This window comes from Charadrius vociferus, unplaced genomic scaffold (genome assembly GCF_000708025.1).
Source record: "Charadrius vociferus isolate BGI_N301 unplaced genomic scaffold, ASM70802v2 scaffold704, whole genome shotgun sequence".
In the NCBI taxonomy this organism is placed as follows: Eukaryota; Metazoa; Chordata; class Aves; order Charadriiformes; family Charadriidae; genus Charadrius; species Charadrius vociferus.
Genome location: NW_009648036.1, coordinates 897461 through 917103, shown reverse-complemented (window position 1 = coordinate 917103; position 19643 = coordinate 897461). Strand labels below are relative to the sequence as shown.

The 19643-nt window shown below is 39.0% G+C and overlaps 1 protein-coding gene across 2 annotated transcripts in view; it reads left to right on the top strand.

Moving 5' to 3' along the window:
- Nucleotides 1-19643, top strand: part of ATXN7L1 (ataxin 7-like 1) — a 116178-nt gene that overhangs the window by 65064 nt on the left and 31471 nt on the right. For both annotated transcript variants that reach the window (XM_009883543.1, XM_009883544.1), the window contains exon 3: nt 16360-16582. In XM_009883543.1, the coding sequence (XP_009881845.1) occupies nt 16360-16582 (223 nt within the window). The remainder of the gene's footprint in view (nt 1-16359; nt 16583-19643) is intronic.

Genomic DNA, 19643 nt, shown 5'->3' with positions numbered 1-19643 from the left:
TTTGCAGCGCGGTCTGGATGTGAGTGTGGGTCGCTGAAGGCCCCGGGTTGGTTTGCTGCCGCTGAGGACGAGCGGCGTGAGAAGCCCGGTGCAGGAGCTGTGCGAGGTTATAGGACGCAGCTGCTGCTGGAGAGAAACATCCGGAGTTTTAGATACCTGTGTCATGTGGAGGGAGGTGGCGTGTGTCTGAGCGTTGCCAGTAACTCTTAGGGTGTTCAAACTGGCTGAGGCGTTCAAGGGTGCAAGGGGACCTTCACAGCTCCCTCCGCGCTGCGGGAGGTTTCTCCCGGGCTGAGAGCAGCAGCAAGGCTAAGCCCAGGTCTGGCCTGAGCTGACTAATGGTGGCGATGCCTCCTGTGGTCTGGAGACCTTTTAAAGCTGGCCTGATGATTTATAGGAATGTAAGTGAGCAAATCAGAAGGAGATACATGAAGGAGGGGAGAGAATAGTAGTTCATTACTTTAGCATAGAAGGACAAAATAGAATTAATTAAGAGTATTTTAGACTCGGATCAGGAAGTGCCAATACTGAAACTTCAAGCATAACCAGAACTTTGACCTTTGCTTATCTGTACTGGGATTTTTTTATTTTTTTTTTTTTCCCAGCTATATCAGCATGTGCAAATATGATAGCTCGTGTTGCTTACAGTCTTGGAATCTAATATAGTCTGTGATTTTTATTTGTACAAATCTACACAAATTACTGCAAAGACTCTAACTTGTGAGCAGATACTAAGCTCCATTTGCAGCTGCTTCAGACAGGTTAAAGAAAAAGAGAGGCGGGTAACTAGAAATTTAGCTAGACCCATATACGCAAAGAAGTTACTGTGATTTCTCCCTTATGCATAGCATGTATTTTTATGTTCTATGTTTTGCTCTGTCAGATATGTTTCACATGTGACAATGCTAAAAAAAAATAGTGGAAACGGTCTGATTACATTGGTAATAGGTAGTGGTTTAGAAATACGTAATTCATAGGTTTTTTTTTTTTAATTATTTTACTAATAATATGACAGTAGTACCAAAGCAGTTTAAACACAATGTGCCACTATAATGGCAAACTGCTGACTCTTGAATTAGCAGCTGTCAACTTTTTTATGGACTGCTTTATATATATTCCATAGAGCTTTTTAAATAAGAACAAGGCAATTGCTAAGGATTTGCTTTTGGAAGCTTTGATATGGTTCTGGATGTGTAAGTTTAAATTAAAAGGAAGAGAGTATTTTCATGATACTGAATTTTTCTTTAAAAATATCTGATTTCTCTTAGTGTGGAGTTCTTGGAAAGAGAGGGATTACCTACAAGCTTTAAGGGCTATATAGTATCAGGTTTAATGTCGGCATTACCACTTTACCGCTTCTACGCTGTAGTATGAATTACTTGCTGTGTGCATGGATTATAGCCTGCCTCTATTTGTACTAATGAACTTAGAAGAAAAACTTAGCGTCCTGTATCTCTTCTATATTTTTAAATGGCTATAAATATGAAATCTAAGTCACACTAGAAAACTTCATTAGGGTTTTCAGGGGGGAAAAAAACCCTACTTGTTTACCTGAAACCAGTGTCATCTGATGGAGGTGGTAGTTATCTAAATCTGTGAAATACTAAGGCTGTTAAATGACCTCTGATTTCTGTAAAGCTAGAAATGGCCTGAGGTATCTGACCAGTTTTGCTTTATATTTAACTAAAAATACAAAACCAGCATAGAATAATTTGTTTTAGACTTGCTATGTAACAGATTTTGACAGGTAATTATGAAGAGGAAGACACAAGTCATACAGAAGTTGTCCATATCACTACAGTATTTAATAATTTTACAGTTAACCAGGAATGGGGGGGAGGGGGAGCGTGTAAGATTTGTAACATGTAAATTAGCATAAAATGATTAAAAAGCAAGAGGTCCCCGATACAGCATGAATCGAGATAGCTTGTGAAAGCAGGTTCAGCAAGTTTATTTCAATATACTGAATCTACAAGGCTATATCTGGGGGCAGCAATACACGCTGTACTTGCAGGACGAGAGCAGCCTATTCTAAGAAGCAGTTGCTGAAAGTCTTAAGGTTATGTTGTACAATGTGCCTGGTCTCTATTCCTACACTGCAATGCAGCCAGGTATTAATACCAGGTTGAAGCCAAAGGTGAACCGGGAATGTTTTGAAAGGGACGAAGAGCAGAAATAGAAATTGCATCTCTGATCTGCAATACGACTGCAGCCGTAACACGCAAGGCATGATGCCAGCTGCCACGCTTTGCTCTGGGGCCTTCAGGCCATAAAATTTCACTGTCCTTTTGTAAGTGCCATCTCTGAAGTTCTCTGAAAGTGTTTCACAGTCTGTTGCTAATCCAGTTCCTGGCTAGAATTGATATCTTGGGGTGGGGGGAGCAGTATTGGAGCAGAAAGTTTACATAAGCGCAGTTTGCGTGTGTATGCTTGACAGATATGCAGCCAATTTACCTGGAAGTTACAGGCTGAAATTTGCTGTGGCAGTAGTCCCCAGGAAGGGGAAATGCCTTGGGTGTCTTTCTTCAAACCTTACAGCAACTGAGGCTTTCAGCAGGGCAGTGAGTTAGTGCAGTGGTTTTGCATTTATGGTCTTTTCTAGTTTGATGGGGCTTAGGGGCAGAGGAGGGCAGTATTGACCTAATCTTGTTACAGCAAATAAGAGTTGAAAACTTTTAAACCTTCCGTTGATGTGAATTGTTGAATGTTTAACAGTCTTTTGCTCACTGTTGTTTACAGTAATTGAGTCCTTTCCCTTCTAGTTCTTGTGCTGTTGTCCTTGTTAGTATGTATTCTAAGATAAATAGCATAAACTAAACCTCCAAATACTGTACAGCAGAAGATACATTTTCCATTTTTGTTTGCTGAATGTTATACAGTCCAAAATATGCTAGTCCCTAATACCAAGAATAAACAGCAAAGACCGACAATAAACCTTCTGTAACTTCTACTGCTATCAACTTTCAGGCAGTAGACATTTAGGGATCTGAAATGTAAGCAGAATTGGTAACAAATAAAACTGCCAGAGTTCTCTGATAAGTAAAATCAATCATAGTGAATTTTGGTTTTGAACTATTGTTTTTCTTGAATTGCTTGTTTTTCAGACCTTAAGTAACCTGAAAAGTCAAAGCATTTGGGACTAGGGAGAAGAAAAGGAGGGGGTAATAAGGTAGTAGATTTAGGGCCTGCAGATTTACTCAAGTGTTACAATGATGTTCTGGTGGGTTAGGTAACCCTCTACCTCATCCTATGCTGTGTGCCTCTCTGTTTCTTGCTATCATTTGAAACTCCTTGAGCAGTTCTCTGCTACACATTGTGCTCTTCAGTCTAAATAAACCTTTTTCTCTGAGTGTTTAGATACAGTAGGCAAATCCCAGGGGTGATAGCTCAGGCATGGTTAGTTTTGGTTTGCTTGTTAGCCATTGCTGGTTAAATCTGCTGTACTGTCTAGCTACCAATTGGCAGACTCAGCAAAAAGCTTTAGAAAAGACTTGCTCTGTGATCCATTTGCCAAATACAGAGTTTAGTTCCTCCTCTGTAATCAAGCTGGAGTCAGCTGATTATAGCTGAGATTTTTTCATGCCAGTGTCCTGTTTGTTGTCCTTTCCCTGCCTCTTCGGTCAAGTGACTCCCGTTGCTGGAAAAAAATAAACTGAATCTCAAACTCATCCAATTTAGAAGTATCTCGTGTTGTCTTTAAATAGTAGTATTTCTTTCAACTAGAGCAGCATCAATTTGATGAGGAGGGACAATTTCCAGGAGAGTCTAAAGAGCATAAAGTCTCTTCTGGAGTTTGCTATCTCCTGACAGATGGAGAAAGGTTTCGGCCCTTCAGCATGAACACAGATAGTCTGATTCAGAGGAAGCAATTGGCAGGTAGGAAACACAATGTTGGATTTTTTTCATTTCCTTCCCTGTCAACCTTTTTATTTCACTGTCAATTACACTTTTGGCACTGTGGTCAGGAAAACAGCTTCAAGCTGGATTGGTATTGTCTGTTGCTATGTTTTCTTACAGTTAGGAAAGCACTTGTGTTGTAAGTTTTCCCTTATTTAGAATATCTGGTTTAAATGACTTAACTGTAAATCATAATCTCAAGTGATCTCACAGCTCAGTCCCTCTGCACAGAGGCCATCCCAGCTGTATTTGGGTTTATTAGTGTTTGCCATGCTGGCTGCTGCCTGGCTCCTGCGTTGTCACGAGTATCGTGTGCTTCTCTCCACCGAGCTCCCCAGCTCCCTCGTGTCCAGGCAGAGGACGCAGCCATGATGCAGCAATGGCAGGGATGCACACACCTGAGTTAATAAAACTTCTTGAGACCAAGAGCATGGGGGTAGCGCTGCAATGCCGTGGCTTCATCTGGAGTCTTTGCCATTTTCCCCAATGCTATTGTCTTTGGAAATGCCATACAGAGACAACCGAAGCACCTCTTCAGTCTTATGCTGGAAAAAAGTTGTTGTATAATTTCTGGACCCACACCATCCCTAGAAGTGCAGGAACACTTGCACCAAGCTGCACCTAGGCTAATGAGCCCAGCTGGAGCTGATTTGTTCCTGCATCTCTGGTACAGATAATCTGACCATGGATAATTGAGTGTTGACTCTATAAATAACCCACTTTGAAATCCTTGTCTTAAAATTGTTTTCTCTTCTTCCTGTTAGCTTCCAAGCTTACTTGCCCTGTAATCATTTCTTGGCTGACCAAAGGCTGCTCTCATCTCTTGACAAACAGGTGTACTATTCATTCTTCCCACCTGAAATGACATGTTACACCAAGCATGGATGAAGCCAGGTTTTAGCACTGTAGAAAGTTAGCTAAGCCCTGGTAGGAAATAATCATCCTAATATGTTTTACCTGTGCTGCAATTGACTCAGGTAGTTTAAATCAAAAATGACTGATACATAACAAACATTTGATATCTTGGAAAGATGTTCATACTTGCATACTTGTTCTCAGACATCTCCTGTTGCATCTCTCATAGTTAAATGTCTTCAGGTAAAACCGATTCCTTCGTGTGGATTTGCTTGCAAGTTGAACTTCTAATGATCTTGGTTTGTTTGCTTACTATCCGTGTTAAAACTCACAAGAATTGTTCTGAGTTGAGCTATGCCTTGCTTTAATGAGAAGTGTTTTTTCCCCAATGAGCTTATGTAAGTAATTATAGAAAGTCATTAGAGCGCCTCATAGGAAAAATATCCTATGTCTTAAGCTGGTGAGTGTCTACACATTTATTTTTTCCTAAAAGTTTTTCTAAAATATAGTCTGTGTTTGCTTCTGAGAAGATGCGTAGAAAATTGGAACCACCTGCACTAGACGACAAGTTGTTCAAGGCATTGGAAATAGTAGGAGGGAAAGCTGAATTGCACAGCTGTGCTGTCACATCTGTGCTACATTGTGGAGTTCATGCACCTTGGTAGGTAGTTGTAAGGGAAATCATCTGTCTCTTTGCCCTGTGCCACTCCTGCCACATTAATGCATGACAGAGGTGACATGAGAGGGTGAATAAATTTGGAATGCCTTAAATTCGCATCCACACTCTAATCGCTGTGTGGCCTTGGAAAATATCTTTCTTCACACAGCATCTGAAACACTGACCATGCTTCAACAAATTTTGAAGTCTCAATTTGGTATTGATTCTATAGTAGCTTGAAAAAACTGAGTAAAGGCCCATCTGTGAGAAATCATTTATATAGGTAGAACAGACATTTAAGTTGTAGACATGCGACACTCTTTCCCATTCAGGGCAATGATGGGAAAGCTGTTTAGTACTATGAGCAGGTGAATAGTTTATCCAAAACAAGTAATTTGTAGTATGTGATGTTTGTTGCAGTGAAGAATGGTTGAGGTGCATTCAGAGGCAGAATATGAAGTAGTTGTCACTTGGATTCTCAGAGGTTCGTTTGCATCTATTTCATTCATGTGCGGTTAGGTTTGAGTTTCTTTAGTTTGCACAGTTAGAAGTCATAAATGATGCAAGTTAAAGTAGAAACCGTCCTTTTGCATCTTAAGTTGCATGTGAATATAGAAATAAAGAGATTTTATAGGTAGAGGAACAGTTAAAAAATGCCCTACAAACCCACTTTTGTATTTGGGTATGTCTTTTAGTGTTGTCTGTTCAGGTTTGTTCTGTAGAACGTTGAGAATTTGGTTTCTTTTTTGTGAGAGCTATTGTATGTAGTGAGGGGAATGGGAACAAGTGACCTCTTCAGGAATTATTTTGCACATTCACTTTGGAGTCTGTGTATTAGCAGGTTATCACTTGTGGGTATTCCTGCAGCATTGTAAATAATAGATTTTTATTATCTACAGCAGATAGTGTGCCTGAAAGATGAGTGAGCAGATTTATCTAAAACATCTGGAATGAGGAAATACTGTGCACTGACAGTTACGCCACTTTTGTAGCAGGGTTTGATAAAGCAAATTGAAACTTAAATATAAGGTCATTCAGTTTTCAAAACAAAATAGTGTCCTTAGTTGGGCAAATCTGTTTGGTTACTTGGATTTTCAAAAGATTTCAGAATATTCCCAGGGGATTAATTTGATGCCTGAGAATATCCATGAGGAGTGGCAAACACAGAAAAGCAAGTAAAAAAATTAATATTTAAATTTTAACTTGAGTTTCCTACAAGATGATAATTACTATAATAAGTATAGTAGTAATACTACTAATAATAATAATAGCAAGAAAGCTTATCTGATTATACCAATTTTGTCTAAGAATTTTTAACTCTTTGCCAATTTGGCTTCAAAAATACGAAGTTTCAGCAATCTTGTGAAAATCAGCAACTGTGAAGAGACACCTTAATTAACATGCCCCCAGAGAACAGTATTTCACATGGCAGTAGCGTGTTTGTACTGACAGTTGTCACACGTGTACCTACAGACCAAATGGAGCTTATCCTGTCTCTTTTCTGGGGAGCAAAGGACTGTGGATACGTGATGAAATGGTGAGGGTGCTGGGGGGCAAAGAAGCTGAAGGTAACAGAGATGGAGCAAATTTAGGGATCAAACACACGTATTTTTAGAAAAATGTTTTTCATTATTTCTCTGGTTATAAAACAGCTTGTTAAGAAATATATTGTTTCACCAGATGCTGGTTTTGGATCCCAAATAACACTTAGAGCTAAAAAAGCCAGAAGCTTTAAACAATAGATATGCAAGTCCTGCAAAGCTATTATTCTGGGCTAATTTCAGTAAAGTTACCATTTTTGTACAAGTTTCTTCTAAGGAATGATAAAATGAGCCGATGATGTTATCTTGATATTGAATAAAATCTGACATGATATTATGCACAAAACCAGATCAAGAACGTAAGTCTCCTAAAAACGATAGCTTATTTTCTCGGAGTCGTAGTACAGCATTGGTTTTTGCCAAACCACCTCAGTAGTCCCATCTCACTGTTCTATGGTTTATCTTTGCTTATCTGAAAAGAAATGCTGTAATATCTGTTTGGATTAAGTAAAGCATTAAAGAAGTATGAGTTTTCTGTAGTAGTTTTCTGATAGATGAGGGGAAACCTCCGATGAGTTCCTAAAACAATAGTGTACTTAAATTACTTTATTTGTTACTGTTTTGTAAATATCATTAAAGATGGAGATAGAGATACAGTGAAATATTTTACCTGGTAAGTATAAGTAAATAAATAAAAATAGGTATCATAAGATGACCTTGAGTGTGAAAGATTTGCCTGAGGCCTGAGGAAACAGGTCTGTTACACAATAGGAAGCATGAGAGGATGGCAATACTAAATTTTCCTCTATTTGCAAAGGTGTGTCTGGAGTAAAATTATTAAAGTCAGGTGTTTGGAGGAATGAATTGCTGAATTGCTTTTAAATTTGTGTATTAGTAAACCAGAGTGCTGCTCATTGTGTTGTATTTCAGTGTTAAATGTAAAGATATTTTCTTGCACCCAACAAATAGCCAAATAAAAGGTGTCTCTTGACAAATAAAATCACCCACAAAATTCTTATTTGTTGGCAGTGCTTACTTTTGCTTGAAGGAAAGTTCCGTTGCTTGATTGCTAGAAATATTTTAGCATATCACCTGATGTACCTGCCCTAGGGTTAGGGCTGATAGTGCAGTTCCTTGCTCCAAGAACAAAAATGGTGGAAATACCATTACTGCTGGTCAGCAGGTGATAAGGTACCAGTGCAGAGGAACTGGTGCAAAAGGATGGTGAGGACTGTCCTTGTGGTATAAGCACCGGACACGTGGTGTGAGATGGTATTTACCTCAAACACCCCCAGACACATCAGGATGTCTCAGTAGTTTCATGTTGGACTGCCAGGGCATCTCCTCCAGCAGAATGGGAAATTTCTGTGCATAAGCTCTCCTTGCTTTTCTTTGGTTGAGTGTAATTCAAAAAAAGTACGTACCCGGGATTCACTTGCTCTGTTATTTCTTTTTTTGCCTGGGGATTTTTGGCCTTGCTGAGCTGAGAAGCATGTAGGACATACAGTAGAAAATTGTCATTTTTTTCTGTAGTAGCAGTGCATCAGGTGACAAATGCTCATTACGTGTGTGGAATTGTGTCATAACAAGAAGAGATCAATTCCTGCTTAAATCTTCACCTCTTTTTTAAATCAAGTTAATACCCTAAATCATTAATATCCCCTTTCATAGCTGAAGAAACAGGCCTTGACACCAGAGTTAAATCTAGGCCTTCCAGCTCAGTGATGTGAAGACTGACATTGTTGTCAGGGCAAAGTATTCACTCTTCCATCGTTTTCCTGTCTCTCTGATACATCGGTGATACCTTGGAGCTTCGTCTTAAAATCTCAAGATCCTTGCAGAGGAAGCATACAAGTACCTAGCAGCTTAATTTTGCATTTAGTGTAATTAATCGCACTGTGTGAAGCATTTTTTTTGCTGTGCTGGAGTTCTGTTTGACCTTTTTTTCTTTTTTTTTTTTTCTTTTGTTAATGCTTTCTACCAAAGAGGAATGGAAGTGTTCTGGGAAATGCTGAGTGTGTGGCTTTTTATGGAATTTGGCCATTTTTAGGACAATTTGCCAATTAAGTGTAATTTACTGATATTCTGGAGATTATTCCTCCTGTCTCTTAGAATTACGTTGGCAAATGCCAAGTTATCCCATAAATAAAATAATTTTCAGGAAAGCAGCAGGTTCGTCCTACTGTGTTAAACACAAACACCCTCCTTTCCTGAATCAAGAAAGAAAAAATGCAGTGTCTTCCTCTAAATACACACTTGTGTTTTTTGCTGCTTTTTATTTTGCACTACGGCTCATTTCTGCAGTTACTTGAGTTTTATAAACAATTTTAAAAAAAAAAAAAAAAGAAACCCGCAGCCGTTTTCAGCTCTTGTTGTTCTTGGCACAGGATCAGTTCTGGTGTCCAACTGGTAGGACCTGAAACTTGGTGTTTAACAAGTGCCTGTAGTCAAAACAGTTGGTGTGTGCGAGCACTGATCTGGTATTTGCTGCAGCAGGTCATCTGCCTGATTTTTTACCGTGTGCAGAATACCTAATCACGTTGCTGTGTTTCTCTGACGGCATCTGTGGCAATGTGAATCGTTTCACGTTCCAAAAGTACATGTTTACAGTCGTCGTAGAATCAGATTAAGTTGGCAGCCTGCTCCTCTCTGTAAGTGGCTCAGTTTACATTTCTTCTTCTAGCAGGATGTTTTGCATAATTTTGCTGATCCTACTCATTTGTAGACTTTGTGAAATGGAGAATCGTTTTAGTGGGTTTGTGTCAGAAAGCGGAGCTTGTGTTTATTGTAAATAAACACCAGCAGAATGGTGGTTATTTTAGCACTTGATAATTTCCCAATTATGTCATTTGACCTGGAATGAAGCTTGCGATTGTCGAGCTGCGTTTTATGCAGCGGATCAGTCCGGGGGTTTGAGCTGGCAGTGTATTTCCTTTGTCAGTTTACAAGAAGTATCAAAATGAAACCGAGTGTGCTGTTTCCTTTCCAGTGCGCAGCGCAAGAAGGGTGGAACGGTTTGCAGATATTATTTCCAAACTTTTTCAGCTGGACTTGGAATAGTGTTTTGTCAAAAAAGCTGGTAAAGTTATCCTTCGGTCTTGCAACGTTATGCTGTCGTTTGCTAGCATCAAATCCAAGTTTATTTTTGCTTAACCTCTCGTACTGGTTTTTGTTAGGTTCTTGTAGACTGTGACTGCAAAATGAAAGTGCTTACAAGGTGTTTATGAACTCTTGTTATGAACCAGCTGCCAGTTACTGCAGGATGACACATTTCTGCAAGCAGTCTAGTTGTTCAGTTTTCTGGTTGCTGGCTGTCGCTTTTCGGGCATGTGTGGGTTTTTTTCTGTTTTAGTTTTATTAGAATTAATGCCAAGTACATTTGCAAACTTTGAACTGGGATCAGTACAAGGTGGCGGGTTTCACTTACTGTTTACTGAAATTGTAAGTATACATTGCTCAACTTTGCACAGCGACGGGCTGTGCAACAAAACACCTCAGGATATACTGTAAATAGAAAAACTGTATTTTGTGCATAGTGGTGTATGGAGTTACCATAAGCAACATCTTCATCCACAAGACTGATACATTACTGGAACAGAATCACATCGTGGATGAGATACTAAATTGCATTACCATCTGCTTAAATATTGTAAATGGGGAATAACAAACAGTATTTGTATTGTGTTAAGGGCAGTCTGATAAATTACTTTGTGTTATTTTAAGTAAAAGAACTATGAACTCAAGTGTTGTGATGAATACAAGCGTAGAAGGAGTTTTTATTATTCTGTAATGTTTACCAACAGCAAATAACTTTCTTACCTTTCTGGGTTTTAGCAATTATATTTTGCTTGTTTTTACGAAGTGTAATGCCAAGCTATAATCCATAACACTAGGTCTCTGAGTTATTCATGGGTCAACCTAAAATTGATTTTTGCTTTAGGCCTCTTGTATGCAGGAAGTCAGATCATGCTCAACGAGAGTAATGTTTCAAAATGACTGCTGCTGACAAAGTTCTAGTATCTCTCTTCTGATAACATTAGAGGGAATTTTTGTTGTTGTTTTGTTTCAACTACCTGCAAAAAAATACTGAAAGACCAAAGGCGCGTATTTCTCTATGCTCAAGCTGTATCGTGACTCTTCTCCTTTGCAATCTTGTGTCTCACCGATGGAGAAGGCACTGTGGGCAAAAACTGCTCACTTGATTTGATCAATTTTGAGCAGTGCATGTTGGGTAAGAATGGATGTAGGTGGGATATACTAGGAAATGTTTTTTTGTTTGTAGTCCAAATTAGAGATATCTGCAGTTTCAGGATCATACAAAGATCTTTTTGGGTACAAAACTTCTGCAGTCCAACTGGAAACATATGGTTGGCATATTTTACTGGCAACATATTCACTGTTGTGTCGTCGTCTGTAAGGTTTACTGTGAGCTGAGTGAGTGCTTGATCTTGTGTGAGAGAGTGGAGGCAAGAATTTGAGAAGAGGCTTTCTACTCAGAATGTGGTTTTGCCTCTTTTTCCCACACGCTGTGCTCGTGGCACCGGAGCTCGTGTTGCCTCTACTGCTTTGCTTTTTTGCTTATGCTTAGAAGGAGATGTGGCGTTTCCTGCAAAACAGCTGCTAGTATTCCCTGGTGACCCGTCAGAGAGGATCCAGTGGAATTACAGATTCAAAAGCAGACCTAGAGGACTTTGGCAGCTCAGCAGAGGTTTTGGGGAAAGGTAGGGGGTTGCATTGTGTAGGATGCAGGACGGAGGGTTAGAAATGGAGTGCAAGGGCATGGGAGAGAAGTTCTGGAGGTTCAGGGGCTGTTAAGTCTCCAACAACATAAGGACTTCGCATCTAGCAAACAATTCAGATTTGGCTGAGAAAGTTGGACTATATCCATGTTTCCATAGGACGTGGAGAATCTCCTGGAATAATTTAAGATCGTTCGCAATGCTACTGATGCAGAGTTTGTACTGCGCATTAGGACGATATGTAGTTGGGCTTTTAGACTCATGCAACTATCTAGGAAAAATAACAGATACTGACATGAAATTGATTCTTTAGAAAGTGCAGTTAGTTCAGTGAGAGAGCGTTAAACTTTCCTCTGAGATTAATGTCATTAATACATTAACTGTTTGACAGCAGAAATCACATGTTGCTTGTCACTTGCTGCAGTGGCTGCGCTGAGACAGCTGAGAGGTTGCAAAAGGATTAATGCGGTAAAGAGGATTGTAACTTTGATTGTGTTCTCTCTGCTCCTGGATTTGACAGCAACTGGTATTTAGAAACAAAACAGAATATGTGTTGTTATTTGTGTGGAGTGTAAACATCCATTTGGAAGTATTTAAATTAATTGGAAAAGTTCTTTTTCATGTTTTAAACTTGACCACTCATTCATGGCATTGCAGGCTTCTGCAGAAACTGAAACGCATGTAGAATTTAGGTTAGTATCTTTTGAGTGACAACTGGTTTTCTAGTTGCCTTGCAGGATTTTTTCATTTTTTAGGGGCAAAAATTTTCATTCTACTTTAGGTTCATTTATGTCCAGTGACTGTGCCACTTCTGTATGTAAACAGGGACAGCCATGTCCACATTTGTGTGCGTATGAGTTCACCTGCCCTGCTAGATCTAATCTGTCTGCAGATGAACTGCAAACGAGCGTAGAAATTTTTACACAGATGGCTGGTTGTTGCCTGAATGTGTTAGTATGTGAATATCAGGTTTTATAGCAACTATTTGGTGTGCAAATGTCTTTTGTTCACAGATTAATTTATTACATAGGCTGTATAATAGCAGATTTCTATATTGTTTGTAATTACTTATACATATATGTAAAATATGAATAGACAAATTAGTAGAAACTTTTAAAAAACAGATGTGACCAGGAAACTCAGTTTGATAGAGGAGCACCGCCACCCTGGTTTAAGCAGTTGATTTTGACAGCTGACAGCCTTCTTGCCTTATTATATATTCCCGTTATTTCTCTGAAACTTATTACCAATATCTAAGGCTGATTCACTACCACACACGTAGTAAGGAAGGAGGAAGTAAGAGGCAACCTAATAGCTCTTGAGAAGGAATATACCAATGTTTTAGTTACGATTTATGCCCCCACTGTCAAGATTTGTCTTTGAGGTTTCACGCCTTCGGCAAGTCCAGCCTCCTGTGGCCGTGCTTGCCCACTTAAACAGGAGTTTTCTGCCCCACTGGAGGGACTTACTCTTTCAGCTCTCCACTGTGGCCCTACCTGCAAGGTGTTGCTGCTGCGTTCTCCTGCTGACACTAAAGTGATGTTCGCTTACATGAGCAAATGTGCAGGTTTTCCCTGTCCGAGCAGCATCTGAGAACACTGACAGTTGTGTGACACTGGCTATTTACATTCTTCCTCCTGTATGACTTTACAGTGGTGATAATTTCCATTTTGCTTCTAGGAAATTTCAAGAGAAGCTGGGTAATGCTGATAATTCTCAAATATGTGTCAGAGTCTGTCTAAAACATGGAGGACTTTACGTGGCATGGTTTGGGGGCAGAGGGAGATTTGAGGAGGTAATAGCAGTTGGTTCTGGTCACAAGAGTGACCACTAATCTTAACACACTCAGATAAAATAAGTAATCTTGTCATCTTTTCCTTCCCAATCTTTTAAGTAAACATTTCTTTAAAATAGTGGGATGCACTTTATTATATTGTCATGACACAACAATGCGTCTTAACTCATTTTCTGTTTCATAGTAAAAAATCCGAAGTTAATGTACTGGTTTGCTCTTGGGAATTAATAAGTTGAGAAAGTTGTCTAGGGAAAAGCACCAAATGTTTAGCTTGACTAAAAATTCAGTGTAAAGAGACTGTTAAAAAATAACTTGCTATGGCATGTGATACTTAGATGACTTAAATGTAATTTTAGATGGTCAGTATCTTGAATGTCCGTCTTTCCGGAAGATTAATTTTAATAACAGAGTAGCGTATTTCACTTCCAAATATATCCATAGGGATGATATCGAAGACACAGTTTATTGGAAGGCAGTCAGTCTTGAGAAAACCAGTAGCGGTGGTAAAGATTGGAGTAATTAATCCTGAATTTATATAATTTGTCTACAGAATTATATTTTTTTCCCAAGTTTCACTTTATATACAGCTTGGTTTTGTTGGTTACATAGCAGTTCCTTTCATCAGCCCTCAAGTCATTAATGGGAAACTTGCAAATTTTTATTAAGCTAATTTAAATTGATTAAGTAGTTGCTGAGAAGATTGGTGAATCTTGAAACAATAACTATTATTAATGAAATAAATATGCTGTGAATGGAACTCTGCATTTCAGAGGCAGATGTGTATGTAGCTTAAATGGTTTTTGCCACAAATGTGGGGTGAAATGAATGTAAACGAAGTATGTCCTGCAGAGGACTTTTAAAGGCAGCGGCTGCACACTGAGGTGTGTGGCGTGGTGAAAACCAGCAAATGACAGTTGGCATTTGAGGTGTAAGGGGAGCTCGTGTTTTTTAAAAAATATTTCTTTATGTATTTAAAAAATACTTATTTATGTATTTAAATGAAAAAAAAAATTTTTTAAAAAAATAAGATTATTAGTCTTCAATTGCAGGAGAATCTGGAGGGAATTAGCATTTGTAATTAAAGCTGTGAATATGAAGATAGGGAAGTGCTTGATCTTTAATAGAAAATGCCTTTATGTAGTCATTGGAGATATAATAGAAACAGTTTGGAATATTCTTTAATTTTTTTTTTTTTTTTTTTTTAGCTTTTATCTTTATTCTTGAGGTATTCGCCTATTGCAAATTAATCATGGATGAATCCTTCTGCTACTGGCAAGTTTTTACTTGTGAGGATGCCAGACAAATTGTTGTGTTTTGATTCTCTGTGGGAAAATTTTTCTTAGTTACCCTTGAAATATCAAACTAGGGAGCACGGGGTTGATGATGTAAATACAACCCCTCCCTTGCAGTAGCAGGTCGCTGTTGCCTTCTCACCCTGCTCTTGGCTGATGGAGCGATGCTGCGCAAGCTAAAGGAGCAGCACCCACTTGGATTCTTCAAGTGAAGCGCTGAAGGCTTTAGATGAGGAAAAATTGCTGCGTGTTGGAGGAGAAACTCCAGCTCCTCCAGAGTTCTCGGTCTATAATTATATTACGCTTGCTACGTTTGGTTACTCTGTCAGCAATGGGGGTACCTGCCTGATCCCCGCCATGGAGGCTCTTGGTGCCGGAGTGCCGGCAAGCCGGAGTCAGCTGCTGCCCAGCACGGCCCTGCTGACTGGAAAATTCCTCTTCCCCATCCCGCCTGTGCCGCCCGCTGCCTCTGGCTGGGGAGCACCGGGGGTGACGGTGTTGGGGAAGGGGTGTTCCTGCAAATGGGGGGACAGGACTGTTAAGGATTTATAGCACCTCTCAGCAAAAAACAACTCCTGTCTCGTAATATTTTGTAGTCGTGCTTGAGCTCGCAGCACCAGGCCTGCAGCACGCTGTGATCCAGCTGGCTGGCCAAGCACAAGCACTTCTGCCCTGGAGAAGTATATAATTTGTAAAGAATTACCAAATATCTTCTTAAAACAGTCTTTTTATTTACCAGTATCAGGGGTAAGACACTTTAAAAAAAAAAAAAAAAAACAAAACACCAGTAATAATAATAACTAAGCCCAAACAGTTTTACTGAAGCCTGTCTGTCCTGAAGCCTGTTCTCCGGCTGTGGGGTCAGCAAGGCCTGGCTTTTTGCAGTGCTTAAGAGGTCTCTCGTGTGAGCGTGAACAGTGCTTACACAAGGGCCGGACCTCTAGATGCAATGTTTGTAACTGATACATGAACTTCCTGCTTTTTTACACTTGCCGTTTACTCTGTGTGGAAAAAAAAATAAGCTTTTACCATGATTGGTGAACCAGGCAGAGCCTCCCTCTCTGGAGGGGCTGGGAGCAGTAGATCTTCTGCTACTTTTCCGTCTTCTGCTTGTTTTCCTTATAGCTTCCCATTAAAGTCAAAATGGGATAGTCATAAAGTAAACTGTCCAATAACCGGGTCACGTGAATTCTTCATAAACCATTATAGAAGCAATGTCACATCTGTCAGTATTTCACCTAAGTCATCTGAGCTGGTGTTAGTTACATACTCTCCTCTCTTTACATGAAAGAGCTGGGACACCGCTTAAAAAACGATTTGAGATTTCTTGGTGAAAATTTCTGGTAGATTATTAGCATTTTACTATGTTTGCATTTTTCAGAGCACTTCATGGAGTTGATTTTGTTTAACTATCATTTGGCTTGATTACATTGACAACAGTAATGAACTAGTGTGCTTCAGAGTGATGAAATCATTGTAACTAGCATGGAGAGGAACAATTTCCTCTTCCCTGACATTTTTTTTTTTTTTTTTAGCCTATGAATGCTGTGAAACTATGAAGTTTATTATTTTTCCATTACAGAACGAAGACACGGTTCAATGTGTAAACCCTCCCCTTCTCCAGCTTCTCCAGCCTGCAATTCCAGGACATCCCTAGTACAGATGAAACCGAAATCCTGTATCAGCGGCCATAACCCTGTCAGCAGCAACTCAAAGCCATTCAAAACGCCCAAAGACAATCTACTTACCTCCAGTAGCAAACAGCACACAGTCTTTCCTTCAAAAGTATCACGGGATAAACCATGGTAAGTACCAAAATAATAGTTACCAAAGATGTTGGTGTTCAAAAAATAGTAAGTATCTCTATGCATGATTTACAATCATTAAAAAAAAAAAATATTCTCATCTTATCTAAGTTTACAGCTTAAGCCTCTGCATTTCCTAAGGGAGGAAACTGGTGTGTTTTTAAATGAAAAAATATATATATAAAGGAAAACCAAAAAGGACTGGATTGCTTTTCTGATGTTCCATCAAATGTTTGCTTTTCTTAGATGCATGTAACAAGTGAGATTTTGACCCAGTTTGCTGTCTTTAAGGTCCATCTTCCATTACAGTGTCAGCCCTTAAAACTGATGCTTTTAAACAATAGGGTAATTTCTGCAGAGTTCTTAATATTGGCTTAACTGATGTTCATGAAACTTACTGGTCATAGTCATTTATCTTTAACAGCAGCTGCTGTTGGAGTTCATTCTGTATTTTGATAATGTTTGATGGCTTGTAAGAAGACAGAAGAAAATTCCGGCTGCAAAAATCACTATTTTGGGGGCATCTTACATCATGTACTGTGATATATGTACAAATATAGGCTTTGAGACTGCCAGGCCCATCCTCCCGTGACTGTGATGTTAGTGGCAGAGTTGCAAAAATGTAGATGAAAGCAGAACTGGGTCACTATTTTATCCCATAAATAACTGTTTTGTCTTTAGTTATCTACAGAAAATATGCTTTGTGATTAGGTCACTAGGTTGGTGACTTGAGATCTGGGTTCCGTTCCTGGTTCTGCACAGGCTACTATTGCGCCTTAGTTTCCTCGGCCTCAGTTCTGCGTCTGTAAGCTTGAGATAGTAAGACTTCCTTTTTCATAAGTTTTATCTACTAACTGTGTAAAGATCCTTCCTTTTTATATGTAATATTGAACATAAGGTCTTGATTTTAGGTAGGGTTTCTGGACACAAGTGCCTTAAAGCAGTAAATAATCTAATATAAACCACTCGCTCATGACACAAAACGTAAACTCAAATTACGTTAAAGTAATAGCTCATGTTTTCTGCCCAAAATGTGCACTAGCTGGTATGATTTCAAAGAGAGCAGCTTCTGCTTAGCTGTAGAATTTACCTTGCACTGGAACAAACGTGATCAAAGTCTAATCTTCCTATAAATCTGAACCCACCATCTCTATAAGCATGATGTGCATCTGGACAATTATGGTATATAATTCTGAAAACAGAAAATCTGGATGTTTAGCTTGCACGTGCACGCACACACAGATGAGACAGGTTATTCTAGTTAAGGTGTAAGTGCCTTCTTTACTGTTTAAAAAAAAAGTATTCTTGACTGAATAGTGACCATTTCTTCTGAATGTTGGAGAGGAATTTTATACAAGACAGGATTGGGTTTTTTTGAAGTCTAGAACAGAATCAGAAAGGACTTCAGAATATTAACACTATTGACTATAAACCTGTTTCTCATCTTGGTGTTGCAGACAGCGACTTCCATCTCCACATTTCAGCATACTAACTGAATCTATAAACAATATCTTCCGTTCTGGCAACAGATGGCATTCTGTCAGTCAGTAAAAGCTGGAAGGGAACAAAATATCTGAGACATTTCCACCAATCCCTTTTCCCTTTATTGGGAACATCCCAAACATTGACTGATGATTAACAAGGTAGATTTAGCCGTTTAAAACTGTTGTACTGCTCTGTTAATACTTTGCCAACGAATATGTCAGTAGTTGTACCTGTGAATTACCCAATTCTTGCAGCACTACTGGGAGATAATACTGTGGTTTTGTTTACCAGTAGGGAAAAACGAGGCATGTAGTAGTTAACAATATTGTAATCATCACATAACAAATCACAAACAGTCTGAAGCGGAGATCAGTGAAATTGTCTTTCAAAATTTAGCGTTAAGTGCCTTAGATTACATGACTTGTTAAAGAAGAAAATAAGTCTGATAATCATCACAGGTTATAGAGAGCTGACAGCTGTTACGGAAGAAAGTGTTTGTTCCTATTTCATTAGTGAATTATAATTTTTATTTAGAATTCTAGAAAATATTCAGCAAGTCTGATTTTCTTAAAGGATAAATTATTCATAAAAATTATTCTTTTTTTTAAGATAAGATCATATCTTCCATTCAGCTGTCTGTACAAGCCGTAGAATTTCACCCACTTATGTTTTGGAAAGAAATACTCAATCAACACAAATACATTTGTCTCAAAACTGCAAATAGGATTCATCTTGTATCCAAGCATGTTGTGGTTTATCACCTTCAAAAGCTCCAGTTATTCAGTGCTTGTGTCTGTTATGTGGTAGTCTCGTACCACAAATAGTTACTTGACATGGGTTCTCCCAGACAGTTACCAAATTAGCTTAATTCAGGAATTGTATCACTTGTAATGATTGCTTTCCAGACCTGGAATAACCTTTGTTTTGCTTGCCTGATTCGTTCATACAGCATCTCTTTTAAATTTTAGCTGTTATAATTAGTAGTAGTATTTCAGCAACGGCCTCTGCAACAGCATGGCCCAGTAGATCTGTCTGTTGTCATGCCCTCCTGCGTGTAGACCCAACTCGTCTATTGTTAATTCATTATAGTTTTGGTTGTGTGATCATCTTAAACATTGACTGAGTAGCTCCTTTTCGTCTTCACATCCTGTGTCATTCAAAGATGCGCTGCAGAAGTTCAGGTTGCTCCTTGGCTAGCGTTTTAAAAGCATGATCAGCATGATCAGAAGAAAGAGATCTGGAATTGTTTCATTTTTGTAGCCACTGCTTTATTACTTCCCTTCTTGTAGTTGGAATATGAAAGATTATTGTAAATACATCATCCAGAAATATCTGTCAGCTCTGTTTTTTTTTTCCCCTGTATCTCTCTAACATCATTGCTATTAATAAAGCAGTGCTTAGAGACTGGAGCAGTGCTGGAGCACCACTGCGCTGTGCACAAGATAGATGTAAACCATCATGTTCTGAAGCTTGCAGTTGAGGTGGTAAGAGGTATAGCAAAAAGGTAGACAATAGAGAGAAAAAGGCAAAGAGTAAGATGATTGTTAGTAATAACAATAATAATGAACAAGCGATC